The following is a 12,766-nucleotide window of genomic DNA, read 5'->3' on the forward strand; positions in this document are numbered from 1 at the left end:
AAAAATTATATATATAAATATAAATATAAACCCTAAACAACATACCTGTCACTGTTCTGGAGCTTAAAGAATCTGTGATTCCAAAAGTTGAAGCATCATCGACTTTCTTGCGGCGGAACAAGCTTTGATGCTTTGAACCTTTCACGTGGGATTTCAATGCACTTTCGCCCATATTCCTGAGATCAAAGCTTTTCATGCAGAGTACGCATCGGGCCCTGTGCACCGACTCGTCCTTCACGAGCCAATCGCGGTAGTCCTTGTGACCGAGCCACAGGGAGTTAAAATAACAAACCTTCGGCATGGCGCCACGTTCACCGGCACGATGAATCGAGCACGGGCCGGCACGGCCGCCGGTCGCAGCCGGTCCGAACCGGTCCCGTGCTCATTACCAGTTATTCACTTGAACAAGGAACGATACAGAATAAACCGAATCGAGTACGTGACCGATTTGGGGGAATAATTGACCAGGTTGTGGGGGTCCCTGGATTGTTCTGGGATTTGGGATAATTTTTCCAGGATTGGGGAGTCGTTTTGCTTTTTGGTTTTCAAGGACTTTCAAGGACTCAGCAAACTGTGCGTCATTGACCGACTTTTGTTGTGTTTACTTGCCGATCGGTTCACTGTGACGGCAAGAACAGTACGGGTGTGAAAATGAACATGAAAATGGTGATAATGACGGCACAGAGTTTACCTGGAAACACACAAACATTCCTCCAAACAACAAGAAGCTCGACATATCAGCAAAAGGTGAACAGACCCCCTTGCTCCTATCCCTCCCAGAATCATCATAATTAATGACCCCCCCCCTAATAATCATGTCCCTCTGCCAAAAGCATGCGGACAGTTCCATGAACACAAATCAGACGTGGATAACTTTTGGTTCTTTGCCACTAAAAGGTCATTCGGAGCACGACACAGTACACATTTAATTATACACACACACACACACACACACACACACACCCACACACACACACACACACACCCACACACACACACACACACACCCACACACACACACACACACACACACACACACACACACACACACACACACACACACACACACACACACACACACACACACACACACACACACACGGAATTTAAATCATACATTGCCATTTATACAATCACTAACATTTCAGAAATTACACGTTCCCGTACGATCATCACCAGGAAGCCATCATTTGTGTTTTACATCGTGCAATCATGGCTGCTTACCCGAGACATGACAGCAACTTTGGGCCATTTGTGGGAACAGACGTTTGGGTCTCATCAGGCTACGCAGTGCACCTATAGTCTGGGTGGAGTGGGGGAGAAAGGTGTTTCAGAACTTTTCTGAGCTCTCAAAAGTCCTATCGACTGTACATTTTACATACTCAAAGTAGATGGGCACTCTGTAGAGCGAATACCTCCGCCAGGCTGAACAGTTTACATGTTGTATCCCACTGATAGGCCGGATCTGCATCTGTACATAAACTAAAATCTAATCAGCTTGTTCTTCTCACCTACCCAACTCATCCACAAAGTTTTATCGCAATGCATCCACAACGTTTTGAAATAAGCTTCATATCATTTTTGGAAACACCTCTCACTGGTGAACAATAATTTAATTTTTTTTTTTTTAAATTCTCAGATCCAGATCCAAATCCAGAACTTCACCAAAATCTAATTAATTAGTCCTTGTCAAACACCCAACCTGTCCACCAAGTTTTGGCTGAATCCATCCACAACTGAGAGATAGCCTGCTCACAGAAAAAACAAAAAGACATACACATAACCTCCATCCACTGAATACAAATACAACTAGAGGGGGAGCACTCGGTAGATTGCAAAACCTCCGCCACCAATACTGCTCGGTCACTCAAGTGAACGTCTTCTTCTTCTTTCGGTTGCTCCCTTTCGGGGTCGCCACAGCGAATCATCCGTATGATCCGCATAGTGATTTGGCACAGGTTTTACGCCGGATGCCCTTCCTGACGCAACCCTGGTCGCCTCTTATGACACAGGGATAAGGTCACTCAAGTGAACCTGATATCCTATTCATTCAATTTGATGTCAACAGTGCTCACAGAGTTAGAGTTTGCAACTTTCCCTTTTACATACTGAATTCATTCGTCATAACTAGATTCCTTGAGACATAAATTGATTTTACATGGGTATATCCACTTGAAGTTCCAAAATCAGCAGCAATTATAATTTTAGCATGTTTTTTTGTTGGAAATCACTTACAACATGTAGAAATGCAAAATAAAAAATAGAAAAAAATAAAAATCGAAATTTTGTTGAAAAAAAAGTTGCAAAAAGAATTTTTTTCTCTAACAATTTTTTTTGGGGTGGGGGGGTTGGAAATCACTTAAAACATGTATAAATGCAAAAAAAAAAAAATTAAAATATTTTTTCAAAATGGCCGCCATAACGGCCATATTGGACTTTGGACAGAGTGCAAAATCTAATGGCATGATCCTTGGACCATGCGCAATCCCCCCACCAAGCTTCGTCGAAATCCGTCGAGGAGTTTTTCCGTAATACTGTTCACAAACAAACAAACAAACAGAAAGGCGTGAAAACAGTAACCTCCGATCTTCGATGGCGGAGGTTAACAAGAAAAAGAGCAATCAGAGATTGCAGACCCTCGCCAGGACTGCTTTAGTGTGGTGTAAGTTGTGTATTACGTAATGAGATACAATTATAACTGGCATTTTATAACTGCTGGAAGTGATAACCGGGTACCAAGATGCCCCACTTTCATCGGTCACCTGACCGACACATGACGTTTTAAAATTATTATTCATTATTCAATTGAACTTAGAATGGGATGCCTTGGAATCATCATAAGGAACCCGAACAAGCAAAAAGCAAATATGAAGTCATCAGGAGGAACCTGAATAGCATTCGCATTTCAGCTGTTACTCCTCTGGCCTCAAACCCATCCAGGCACAGCCAAGTAAGCCTTATTAAAAAAAAAATAATAAAATAAACCAATGTCACCCGCAGGGTGACCCGTATCTTGCCAAAAGGTGACCACGTCTGACTCCTTTAAGGTCACACTGAGGTGAACAGAGCTGCTATCCACCAGGAGCGACTCCTTGAGGAATATCTGCCCACGAAAGATTCCGATGAGAATCGTTCTACAGAGTAACCATGAAAAATATGCGTTTGCCTCATAACGTCACCAAATGACGTCATAATATCTCAAGCTTGACATATCCAGAAAGCACTCATAGAGGTGTTCAATTTGAGGTACTACACGATATGGTTCCTAAAACTTGAAAATTTGACCTTGGGGTCAAATATGTTTGACCTGAGGCGCTAACCACGAAGGTCAAGGCCAATCGCCACCAAAAATTAATCAGCTGAGCGCCAGACCATGAACTATATTCCCATGAAGTTTGAAGACGATCCGATCAAAATTACTCAAAAAACAAGGGTTTCGGCGACTCCCCTTATTTGCGACAAAGTGACCTTGACCTTTGACCTTCAAAATTTTATGCACTGAAAGGGACCTCTATAGGCCGCTGATATGCGAAGTTACAAAAATTTCCAATGATAACTGTGCTCTGCAGAATTTTTTATACGTGATTACAGACAAACAACAAAAAAAAAAACATACAAGCTGACTAACATATCTTGCAAAAACTTCGTTTTGGCAAAATAATAATAAACCACAAGAAAAAAATTAATTCTGGTTGCCAGACCATGCGTCCAATGAAGTTGGAATTTAAAAAATTAGTAAGTGGCCGTACGTGCGTGGCCGTACGTGCGTGGCCGTACGTGCAAAAAAAAATAAACCAATGTCACCCTGAGGGTGACCCGTATCTTGCCAAAAGGTGACCACGTGTGACTTATTTAAGGTCACACTGAGGTGAACAGAGCTGCTATCCACCAGGAGCGACTCCTTGAGGAATATCTGCCTACGAGAGATTCCGATGAGAATCGTTCTACAGAGTAACCATGAAAAATATGCGTTTGCCTCATAACGTCACCAAATGACGTCATAATGTCTCAAGCTTGACATATCTAGAAAGCACTCATTGAGGTGTTCAATTTGAGGTACGACACGATATGGTTCCTAAAACTTGAAAATTTGACCTTGGGGTCAAATATGTTTGACCTCAGGCGCTAACCATGAAGGTCAAGGCCAATCGCCACCAAAAATTAATCAGCTGAGCGCCAGACCATGAACTATATTCCCATGAAGTTTGAAGACGATCCGATCAAAATTACTCAAAAAATAAGGGTTTCGTCGACTCTCCTTATTTGCGACAAAGTGACCTTGACCTTTGACCTTGACCTTCAAAATTTTGTGCACTGAAAGAGACCTCTATAGGCCTCTGATATGCGAAGTTACAAAAATTTCCGATGATAACTGTGCTCTGCAGAATTTTTTATACGTGATTACAGACAAAAAAAAAAAAAAAAAAAAAAAAAAAAAAAAAAACATACAAGCTGACTAACATATTGTTACGGATTCCGCGCCCGCCGGCGTGCTGACGGCCACGTAACTCGAATCGCGGCACGTCGCCCACCGGACGGACAATCCAGTCGTGACCCTCTCGGACTAACGCCGGGAACCAGTCACGGGTGGACCTTTCGGTCTCACCGCGATCGAGCCAATCAGCCCCCGCGTGGGATAGGGTTGCTCGCCAAATTCGAACTACCTAAGTACCCACGCGGAGGGTAGACCGGGCGATCGCACCTCGCCGCAGGTCGACTTCGGACACGGGCCACTTAAGCGACCCGTTCCGTACTATCAGAATAACCGAGCGGTGTTATCGTCGACCTCGACGGTTCGATTAATTATCGGGCGTATTCAGCCCACTACCAACCCTTTACGTGAAGCAAGATGGGGGTTCAATGGGGAAAAAGACGAAGCGAAGCGGGAGAACAGTTCAACAATAAAGCACATTTATTCTCGGCACACGGGAAGCACACAAATACAATTCCACCAAATGCACACAAAAAAGAAAACACAATTCCATTTACACAAAAAGCAAACATAAAAGTGAAAACACAGTGCAGAGCTAATACCGACTACCGAGGACACGGCAACACTTATACAATTCTACTTCACAGACGGCGCCGACAACACATACCCAAAACCAAGGAAAAGAAATACCCTCAAGAATGAGGTAGGCCTGGGGCCGAGACCTGGTCGGGCCTACCCGTCTGGTGATGAGACGCGGAGCGGCGATGGCCCCGCAACCCGCGGGCCTCGTGGACAGTGCCTGGCAGGGGGGTGGGAACGGGGCCCCCTTGGTCGCACTATCTCAGCGCGGGGGGAAAACAGGAGGGGGGTTGCTGATGCTCGGGGTATGGAGGATCTTTTTATATGCGCGACGAGCGTCTCCACCTCGGCCAGGTCGCGCTGCCGGCCTCCCTCGGGCGCGCAGCTCCTTGCACGACGCGAGCACCCTTCGTCTGACTCGCCGCCTCTCCACAGCTCGTCCCCTCCGTTCCGACTCTCCTTCGCCTCGTTCCGACCTTTACGACTCCCTTCTTCCTCGTTCCGACTTCTTACTCCTCTTTTACTGACGAACACCGTCCTTTTATCCCCCCGTAACTTCGCCTTTGACCCCCTCCCTTTGACCTTTCAACTCGCTCCCCATTGGCCCGACAAAAAGTGGGCGTGAAGGCTTTTTGATCCACAAATTTGCATATATCGATCGCCCTGGGGCGGGCCAGTCGCCCCTCGCTCACCGATTGGACGGCAAAAAGTGGGCGTGTGTCGTTTTGGATCCGTTTTTGAAGCAGAAAATCCGTGATTTTGTACACGCTGTTCAACGTGCGCCCTACACGAGTCCAGCATCGGTGCCCATGAGTGGCGCGAGACGACGGCGATGCGATGGTGGCGAGTTGTGACGGTAAAGGTCGTGGCGGTTGTGGTGAAGCGGTGGTTGTGGTCGGTGGTTGATGTTGTGGTTGTGATGGTGGCGATTGGTCCAAAATAAAGATAGTAAAAGAAAAACGGCTATCCTGAAGAGTCGCAGCACGTATAAATGACATGTATTCCCACTAGACAACGGGTTTGGGCCTAACTACACATGCACTTACCGAGATACCTCACCTAAGGGACCTGAATGGTGGTTTGCGAATCTGGTAACCACAACAATATCTTGCAAAACTTCGTTTTGGCAAGATAAAAACTTTCAAACCGTGGGCCAGAAACAACAACTACACAGGCCGTTCCTTCACTCTCGCGTGACCGTACGTGCAAACCCAAAAATAAAAAAATAAAAATAATTTCAAACCGCGAGCCAGAAACGACAACCACACAGGCCGTTCCTTCACTCTCGCGTACCCGTACGTGTGTGGCCGTACGTGTGTGGCCGTACGTGCAAAAAAAAAATAAAAAAATAAACTCAAACCACTTGCCAGAAACAACCTCACAGGCCGTTCCTTCGCTCTCGCGTGCGCCAACGTATTTTGCCTTTTCGCAATGTCATCGCAAGGAAAAACACAAAGAGAAGAGAAGAGAAGAGAAAAAAAGAAAAGAAAAGAAAAAAAAAAACGTACGTGCGTGGCCGTACGTGCAAAAAAAAATTTAAATAGCTTTCAAACAACCACACAGGCCGTTCCTTCGTTCTCGTAAACGACGAGTACATTGGGGCATTGTGTTTATCTATAAATGCGCAGAAGAGATCGAGAAATTATATATTAACATACACTAAGTCATCACTATCCGGAAGTTCGTATGTTATAACCGTTATGGGGAACGTGGCTGAGGTTCTCTTCCCCATCGGCCACGCCTACGCAGCACCGTTTCCTGTCATTGGTTGGTAAATAAATGGCCATAACTTTGCAAGCAGTTGGCCGATTAATATCAAACCTTGAAAAAGCACATCCACAGAGCCCCAGCAATATACCTGGCAAGCTTCAATTAGATCGGACCAGTGGTTGTCGAGAAACAGCGGTCACAGACACACACAGACATGCACGCACGCACACACACTGCTGGAATTATAGATAGATTTATTGTTAAGGATTCAGTGGTGGCGGGATTCACACTCTACTCTTGACAGCCAAATGCTGAAGATTCGGCGTCACTTAACAGCACTGCCGTCTCCGGGGTTATAACGCCGGCTGGCTCGGCACAGGTCTCGGGTTAAGCACCTCAAATCACGATACCAAAATACACCTGTGCCTTGCCAGCTGGGAAATAGACCCCGGCAACAGACTGGATTTGTCAGAGACTGAGCGGAGTCTGCCAGTCCGTAGTCCGTTTGGGTTTTATATCCAAATTGAGCGGATTGTTCCTCGGTGCGGCACGAATAAATTCAAGGCGTCAAATCTCGTATATCTCAGCCAGATTTATTGGGGACACATCGGGGAACACAACACAAGCAAAGCATTTACGACAATGTTATAATTAATCTATAACCCGTTCTTAACTAGGGAGCTATGGATTACGGGTTTCAAAGGGAACCCTAGCGAGATAAACCTTAGACAACATGCAGACAAGACACAGACAGCATGCAGACAAGACACAGACAGCATGCAGACAAGACACAGAGTACTTGGTGATGCTTCATGGACGAGAGGAAAAGTGTCGAAGGTACGAATGCGGCTCGTGACAAGCCGATGTCAACGGATTTGAACACCCGGCTCGAGCACACCACATGGCAAGATGGCGGCGTCGTCCTTTTGTGCAACCCCTCACGCACGCAGCCTCGGCGCGTTCAGACCCCGCGAGGTTGATGGCACAAGAGCGAAAGATCCACGGTGTGCTCCAGCTGGCTTTTCACAAGGTCCAGTATAAAAGTCCGGGCCTGGCCTGTTCACCAGATCAGGCCAAATTGAGGTGTTGGGCTCCGCAGGCTGAGTCCATGGCCGAGGAAGAACAGCAGGCCAAAACCACTCTCCACAAAGCCGATCGCCCGACTCGACGCTCAGGCAGTTTCTCTCCCAGCCGATGGCAGGCAGACCTCATGCAGTCCCTTCCCTGCCTTTCTTCCGGCTCGCTCCTCACGAAAGCCAATCGCAAACAGACACAGCCGTCCCTTGTACAGCCGATCGCCCCACCTCGGCGCTCTCAGTTCCACCTTCCCTTCCCGGTGCTCGCTTCTCTAGGCCACTCCCTCTCAGAGCGCTGGGCGGGGACTGTCATCCGGAGAGGGGAAGGAAGAAGAACCTCTCGGTACACCACCACTGCACGAACAATGAACAGCTTTCTACACCTCCCGACACACATGTAACGTCCAATTACCAAACAACCTGCCTAAACATGCATTTAATGCGGGAATCTGGGCTAATCCTATATTTAATAACACACTAAGGGCCATTTCCACAACAGTATTACCCATCACTACTAGATCATAAATGTGAAGTTTCACGTCGATCAAGTAGTTCCAGAGAAGACATTTAATATTTTTCTTCAATCCAATACAGCTGACAAAACATGTGACCTGTCGTTTATTCCTGAACAAACTTGTACACCCATGGCTTGGGGAACAATTGTGTGAACTTTTCCCTTGGTTTGTCCAGCCGTTCTGGAGAACAAGATTTTTAAAAATAGGTTTTGGGGTAAATCCAATATGGCTGCCAAACCATGTGACCAATAACGTCATGAACTTTTTTTCTGTGTACAGTTTTATCCCGAGATGACCCTCAATTTTTCGTACTGATCAGATGTGGCATTCTACATAGGCAATTATGACATCATAACGAGAGCACCTATAACGTCATTAAAAAAAATCACATTCCCCATGAGGAGTACATGCTATGTACCAAGTTTCAATTTTTTTCCTTGATGCAGTTTGAGATAGAGGTCCAAAGTTTTTCCATTTTTCCAATATGGCTGCCAGAACACATGACCGATGACATCATAATTATCAGTACAACATTCGACATGAGGAGTCATCAATGGTGAAAATTTTGTCTCAATCCGAAAAGCGGTTGTGAAGAAAAACATGAAAGTTCTGTGCAGCCAAACAAACAAACAAACAGACCCAAATGCAATACCCTCTCCTTGAGTTCATATAACATGATACCCACTGCAGTCAGTGTTCAGGTCGACACTTCAATTTTAACACATTGATTGCCAACTACGAGTAGTGCTGGGTGTACCAGATTCTGCCACTACGAGTATTCTCGTAGAAGGCTCATTCCTTGTCATTTCAGGCGGGGGTTGCGGTGACCCCATCAGATTTTTCTGAAAAAATTCTCAAAGCTACCTTAACATATACGAGGAAGGCTTGCCAAGTAAAAGCTCAAAATTCCAAGTAGTGTCCGAGCTATGGCCCGACAAACACCTGAGGGGTGTTTCAATCCTGGCAGTCGCGAGTTGCAGATTTGTATCTGAAGCATTTTTGGAGTGCTCTAAATTCCGGAGTTTTACAAACAGAGTTCTGAAACACCTTACTGCCACATTATTAAAAACATCTCACCGATACATTATTAAAAACATCTGCCACATTATTAAAAACACCTCACTGCCACATTATAAAAACATCTCACTGATACATTATTAAAAACATCTGCCACATTATTAAAAACACCTCACTGATACATGATTAAAAACACCTCACTGCCACATTATTAAAAACACTTCACTGCCACATTATTAAAAACACCTCACTGATACATGATAAAAAACTCCTCACTTCCACATTATTAAAAACACCTCACTGATACATGATTAAAAACACATCACTGCCACATTATTAAAAACATCTCATTGATACATGATTAAAAACACCTCACCACCATGGTGTTAAAAACACCTCACTGCCACATTATTAAAAACACCTCACTGATACATGATTAAAAACATCTGCCACATTATTAAAAACAGCTCACTGATACATGATTAAAAACACCTCACTGCCACATTATTAAAAACACCTCACCACCACATCATGAAAAACATCTCACTGATACATGATTAAAAACTCCTCACCACCATAGTGTTAAAAACACCTCACCGCCACATTATTAAAAACACCTCACTGATACATGATTAGAAACACCTCACTGATACATGATTAGAAACACCTCACTGCCATGGTGTTAAAACACCTCACTTCCACATTAATCAAAACACCTCACTGATACATGATTAAAAACACCTCACCACCATAGTGTTACAAACACCTCACTGCCACATTATAAAAACACCTCACCACCACATTATTAAAACACCTCACTGATACATGATTAAAAACACCTCACCACCATAGTGTTACAAACACCTCACTGCCACATTATAAAACACCTCACCACCACATTATTAAAACATCTCACTGATACATGATTAAAAACACCTCACCACCATGGTGTTAAAAACACCTCACCACCACATTATTCAAAACACCTCACTGCCACATCATTAAAAACATCTCACTGATACATGATTAAAAACACCTCACTGCCATGGTGTTAAAAACACCTCACTGCCATGGTGTTAAAAACACCTCACTGCCACATTATTCAAAACACCTCACTGACACATGATTAAAAACACCTCACCACCATAGTGTTAAAAACACCTCACTGCCACATTATAAAAACACCTCACCACCACATTATTCAAAACACCTCACTGCCACATTATTAAAACATCTCACTGATACATGATTAAAAACACCTCACCACCATGGTGTTAAAAACACCTCACCGTCACATTATTCAAAACACCTCACCACCACATTATTCAATACACCTCACCACCACATTATTCAAAACACCTCACTGCCACATCATTAAAAACATCTCACTGATAAATGATTATCCCTATAAATGATATCCAGGAGGGGTATCCCTGCCGGATGGTACCGTCCAAGGAGGGACGAGGTACACGTGCAGCTGCATGACGTCACGGGCAGGTGCAAAGTGCGCGAGCTGTGAGTTGCCGCGCTGGTGCTGCGCATGTGAAAAAAAAAAAAAGGCAAGCCTCACTTTCGGGTGCACAGGATTCCCGGGCAAGGGGTGGAAGACCCCCTTCCCTGGGCACAGGATGGAAACTAGTTAGGGGGAAGGGTTAGCTTAGCTAGACCGACTTCATGGAGTCCGTGGAATGGATTAGTTAGAGGGATTGTAGCCAGATTTAGGTTGGGAAATTGATTTTTGGGACATTTGAGGACAGTGACAGACTTGTGAATGTGTAGAGGGGACGTAGCTTAGCTACGTAGGTTAAATGGAACGTGCTATAGTTTAAGGGACGACGTGGGAGCACGAGTTAGTTAGGCGATGTAGTTAGAAGGATGGCAGAATTCAGCGGGGTGTGTGTTGAAGAGGAGTGAGGTGAGTACATGTTGAGTGAGTGAGGCCAGCGGGTCTGTGTGAGTGGAGCGAATGGGGACTGCATGGTGCGATGAGTGATTGGGGGGAGGAGTGACTCCCGCCCAAGGGACCCCGGGGTCAGTGTAGAGTGAGTTAGGGGGTTAGTCAAATTTACAAAATGGAGGTCGTTTTGTTGTTGGTGGGAGTGTAGGCTCGAAACCCATTTGGAGGGGTGCAGGAGCCCTGTTGACGGGCTGGGAGCGTGGCTGCGAAAGGTGGGTATCGCTGAGTGGGTACCCCGGACACCAGGCTAGTCGGCCGTGGTAGGCCAAGGGCCCATGGGGGGCCGGGATAGCGTAGTGGGCACGGGTGCGCCTGCTTGGTGCGGGGACCCGGGGCGCCATTAGCCGCGTGGGCAGTGTTGTGGCCATGGGTGACCCTCGGAAAGGGGCCTGGGAAGCCAGCCTGCCACGTGTGCGTTTCAGGGGAGGTGCCATGGGGGGAACTCCCCGGTGTTAGGGAGCTGGTAGGCTCAGAGGCAGTGTAGTGCCCAGGGGTGCCATAGCGGGAGATTCGGCAGAGGGTCGTGCCTGCCAAAGGGAGCCACGTGTCCCAGCCATGAGACCGTGTGAGGGCATGGGAAGAAAATTGGGGGGCGAGGCCCGAAATTGTGAGGAAACCAACACAGGCGACGGGAATCTGGGTTGTTAGAACCAATAGTTTAAGCAAGAGGCGCTTGTTGAAAGCCCCGGGGTAGTTTAACAGTTAAATGGTTAGGGTAGATAGGAAGTGTACCCCTCCGCACCATCCATCCCCTCGCTCTCGTTGTGGGCCGCTGGACCCACTTTGTGTTATAGATCGCTGAACTCTGGGGAGGCCATCCTGAGGCTTCGTTGGGCCTCGACACAGGACGTTAGCTCTCCCTTATTCCCCTCCGGGAAGGGAACGTAGGGGTTGGGAGTAGGCTAGGTGACAGGATAGGTTAGCCGAACAAAGACGATAAAGGGGGTTAGGGGACGATTTATAGAGGGGAAGTGAAAATAAAAAAATAAGTTGGGGCTAAATTGGGGTTTGACAAATTAAGGGAGTGGGTATAGACAGTGACAGGCAAAGGCGATAGGTTGGGAGGGAGACCGTAGGGTTGGTCCGAGCCCGCCTTCCGAGTGGCCAGCACCACCGCACTCCCTCCACCAACCTCCACTGAACGGCAAAGGCTGGCCAGCTTCATGTGCTGGCTGCGTTGCTGCAAGGCAGAGGCCGGCCAACTTCATCGGCAGCTGTTGTTTTGCTGCAAGGCCTGTGCCGGCTGGATCGGCTGCAGCTGCTGTGCTGCAAGGCCTGTACCGGCCGGATCGTCTGCAGCTGTTTTCTGCAAGGCCTGTGCCGGCCAGTTCATCTGCCGGCTGTGTTTGCCTGCAGCGGCCTTGTTCTGCAGGCTGTGTTTGCCTGATCACCTTTGCCATGCCATGCCCACTGCCCCTGTTCACCAGCCCCGTTCAATTTTTGCTTTGCCCCCCCCCCCCCTGTTCATTGCCATGTGCGC

At 46.6% G+C, this 12,766-nt stretch overlaps 1 protein-coding gene across 3 annotated transcripts in view; it reads right to left on the minus strand.

The window, feature by feature from the left end:
- LOC147027758 (thioredoxin-dependent peroxide reductase, mitochondrial-like) overlaps positions 1–12,766 on the minus strand; it is a 56,024-nt gene that overhangs the window by 8,359 nt on the left and 34,899 nt on the right. For 2 of the 3 annotated variants that reach the window (XM_085877338.1, XM_085877340.1), the window contains exon 2: positions 1,225–1,303. In XM_085877338.1, the coding sequence (XP_085733464.1) occupies positions 1,225–1,303 (79 nt within the window). Of the gene's footprint in view, positions 1–45; positions 364–1,224; positions 1,304–12,766 lie in introns of those variants that run through there. The other variant, XM_085877339.1, reaches the window with a different exon arrangement.

This window comes from Eptatretus burgeri, chromosome 4 (assembly GCF_056783735.1).
Source record: "Eptatretus burgeri isolate ZD-2024b chromosome 4, Ebu_testis_v1, whole genome shotgun sequence".
Taxonomy (NCBI): Eukaryota; Metazoa; Chordata; class Myxini; order Myxiniformes; family Myxinidae; genus Eptatretus; species Eptatretus burgeri.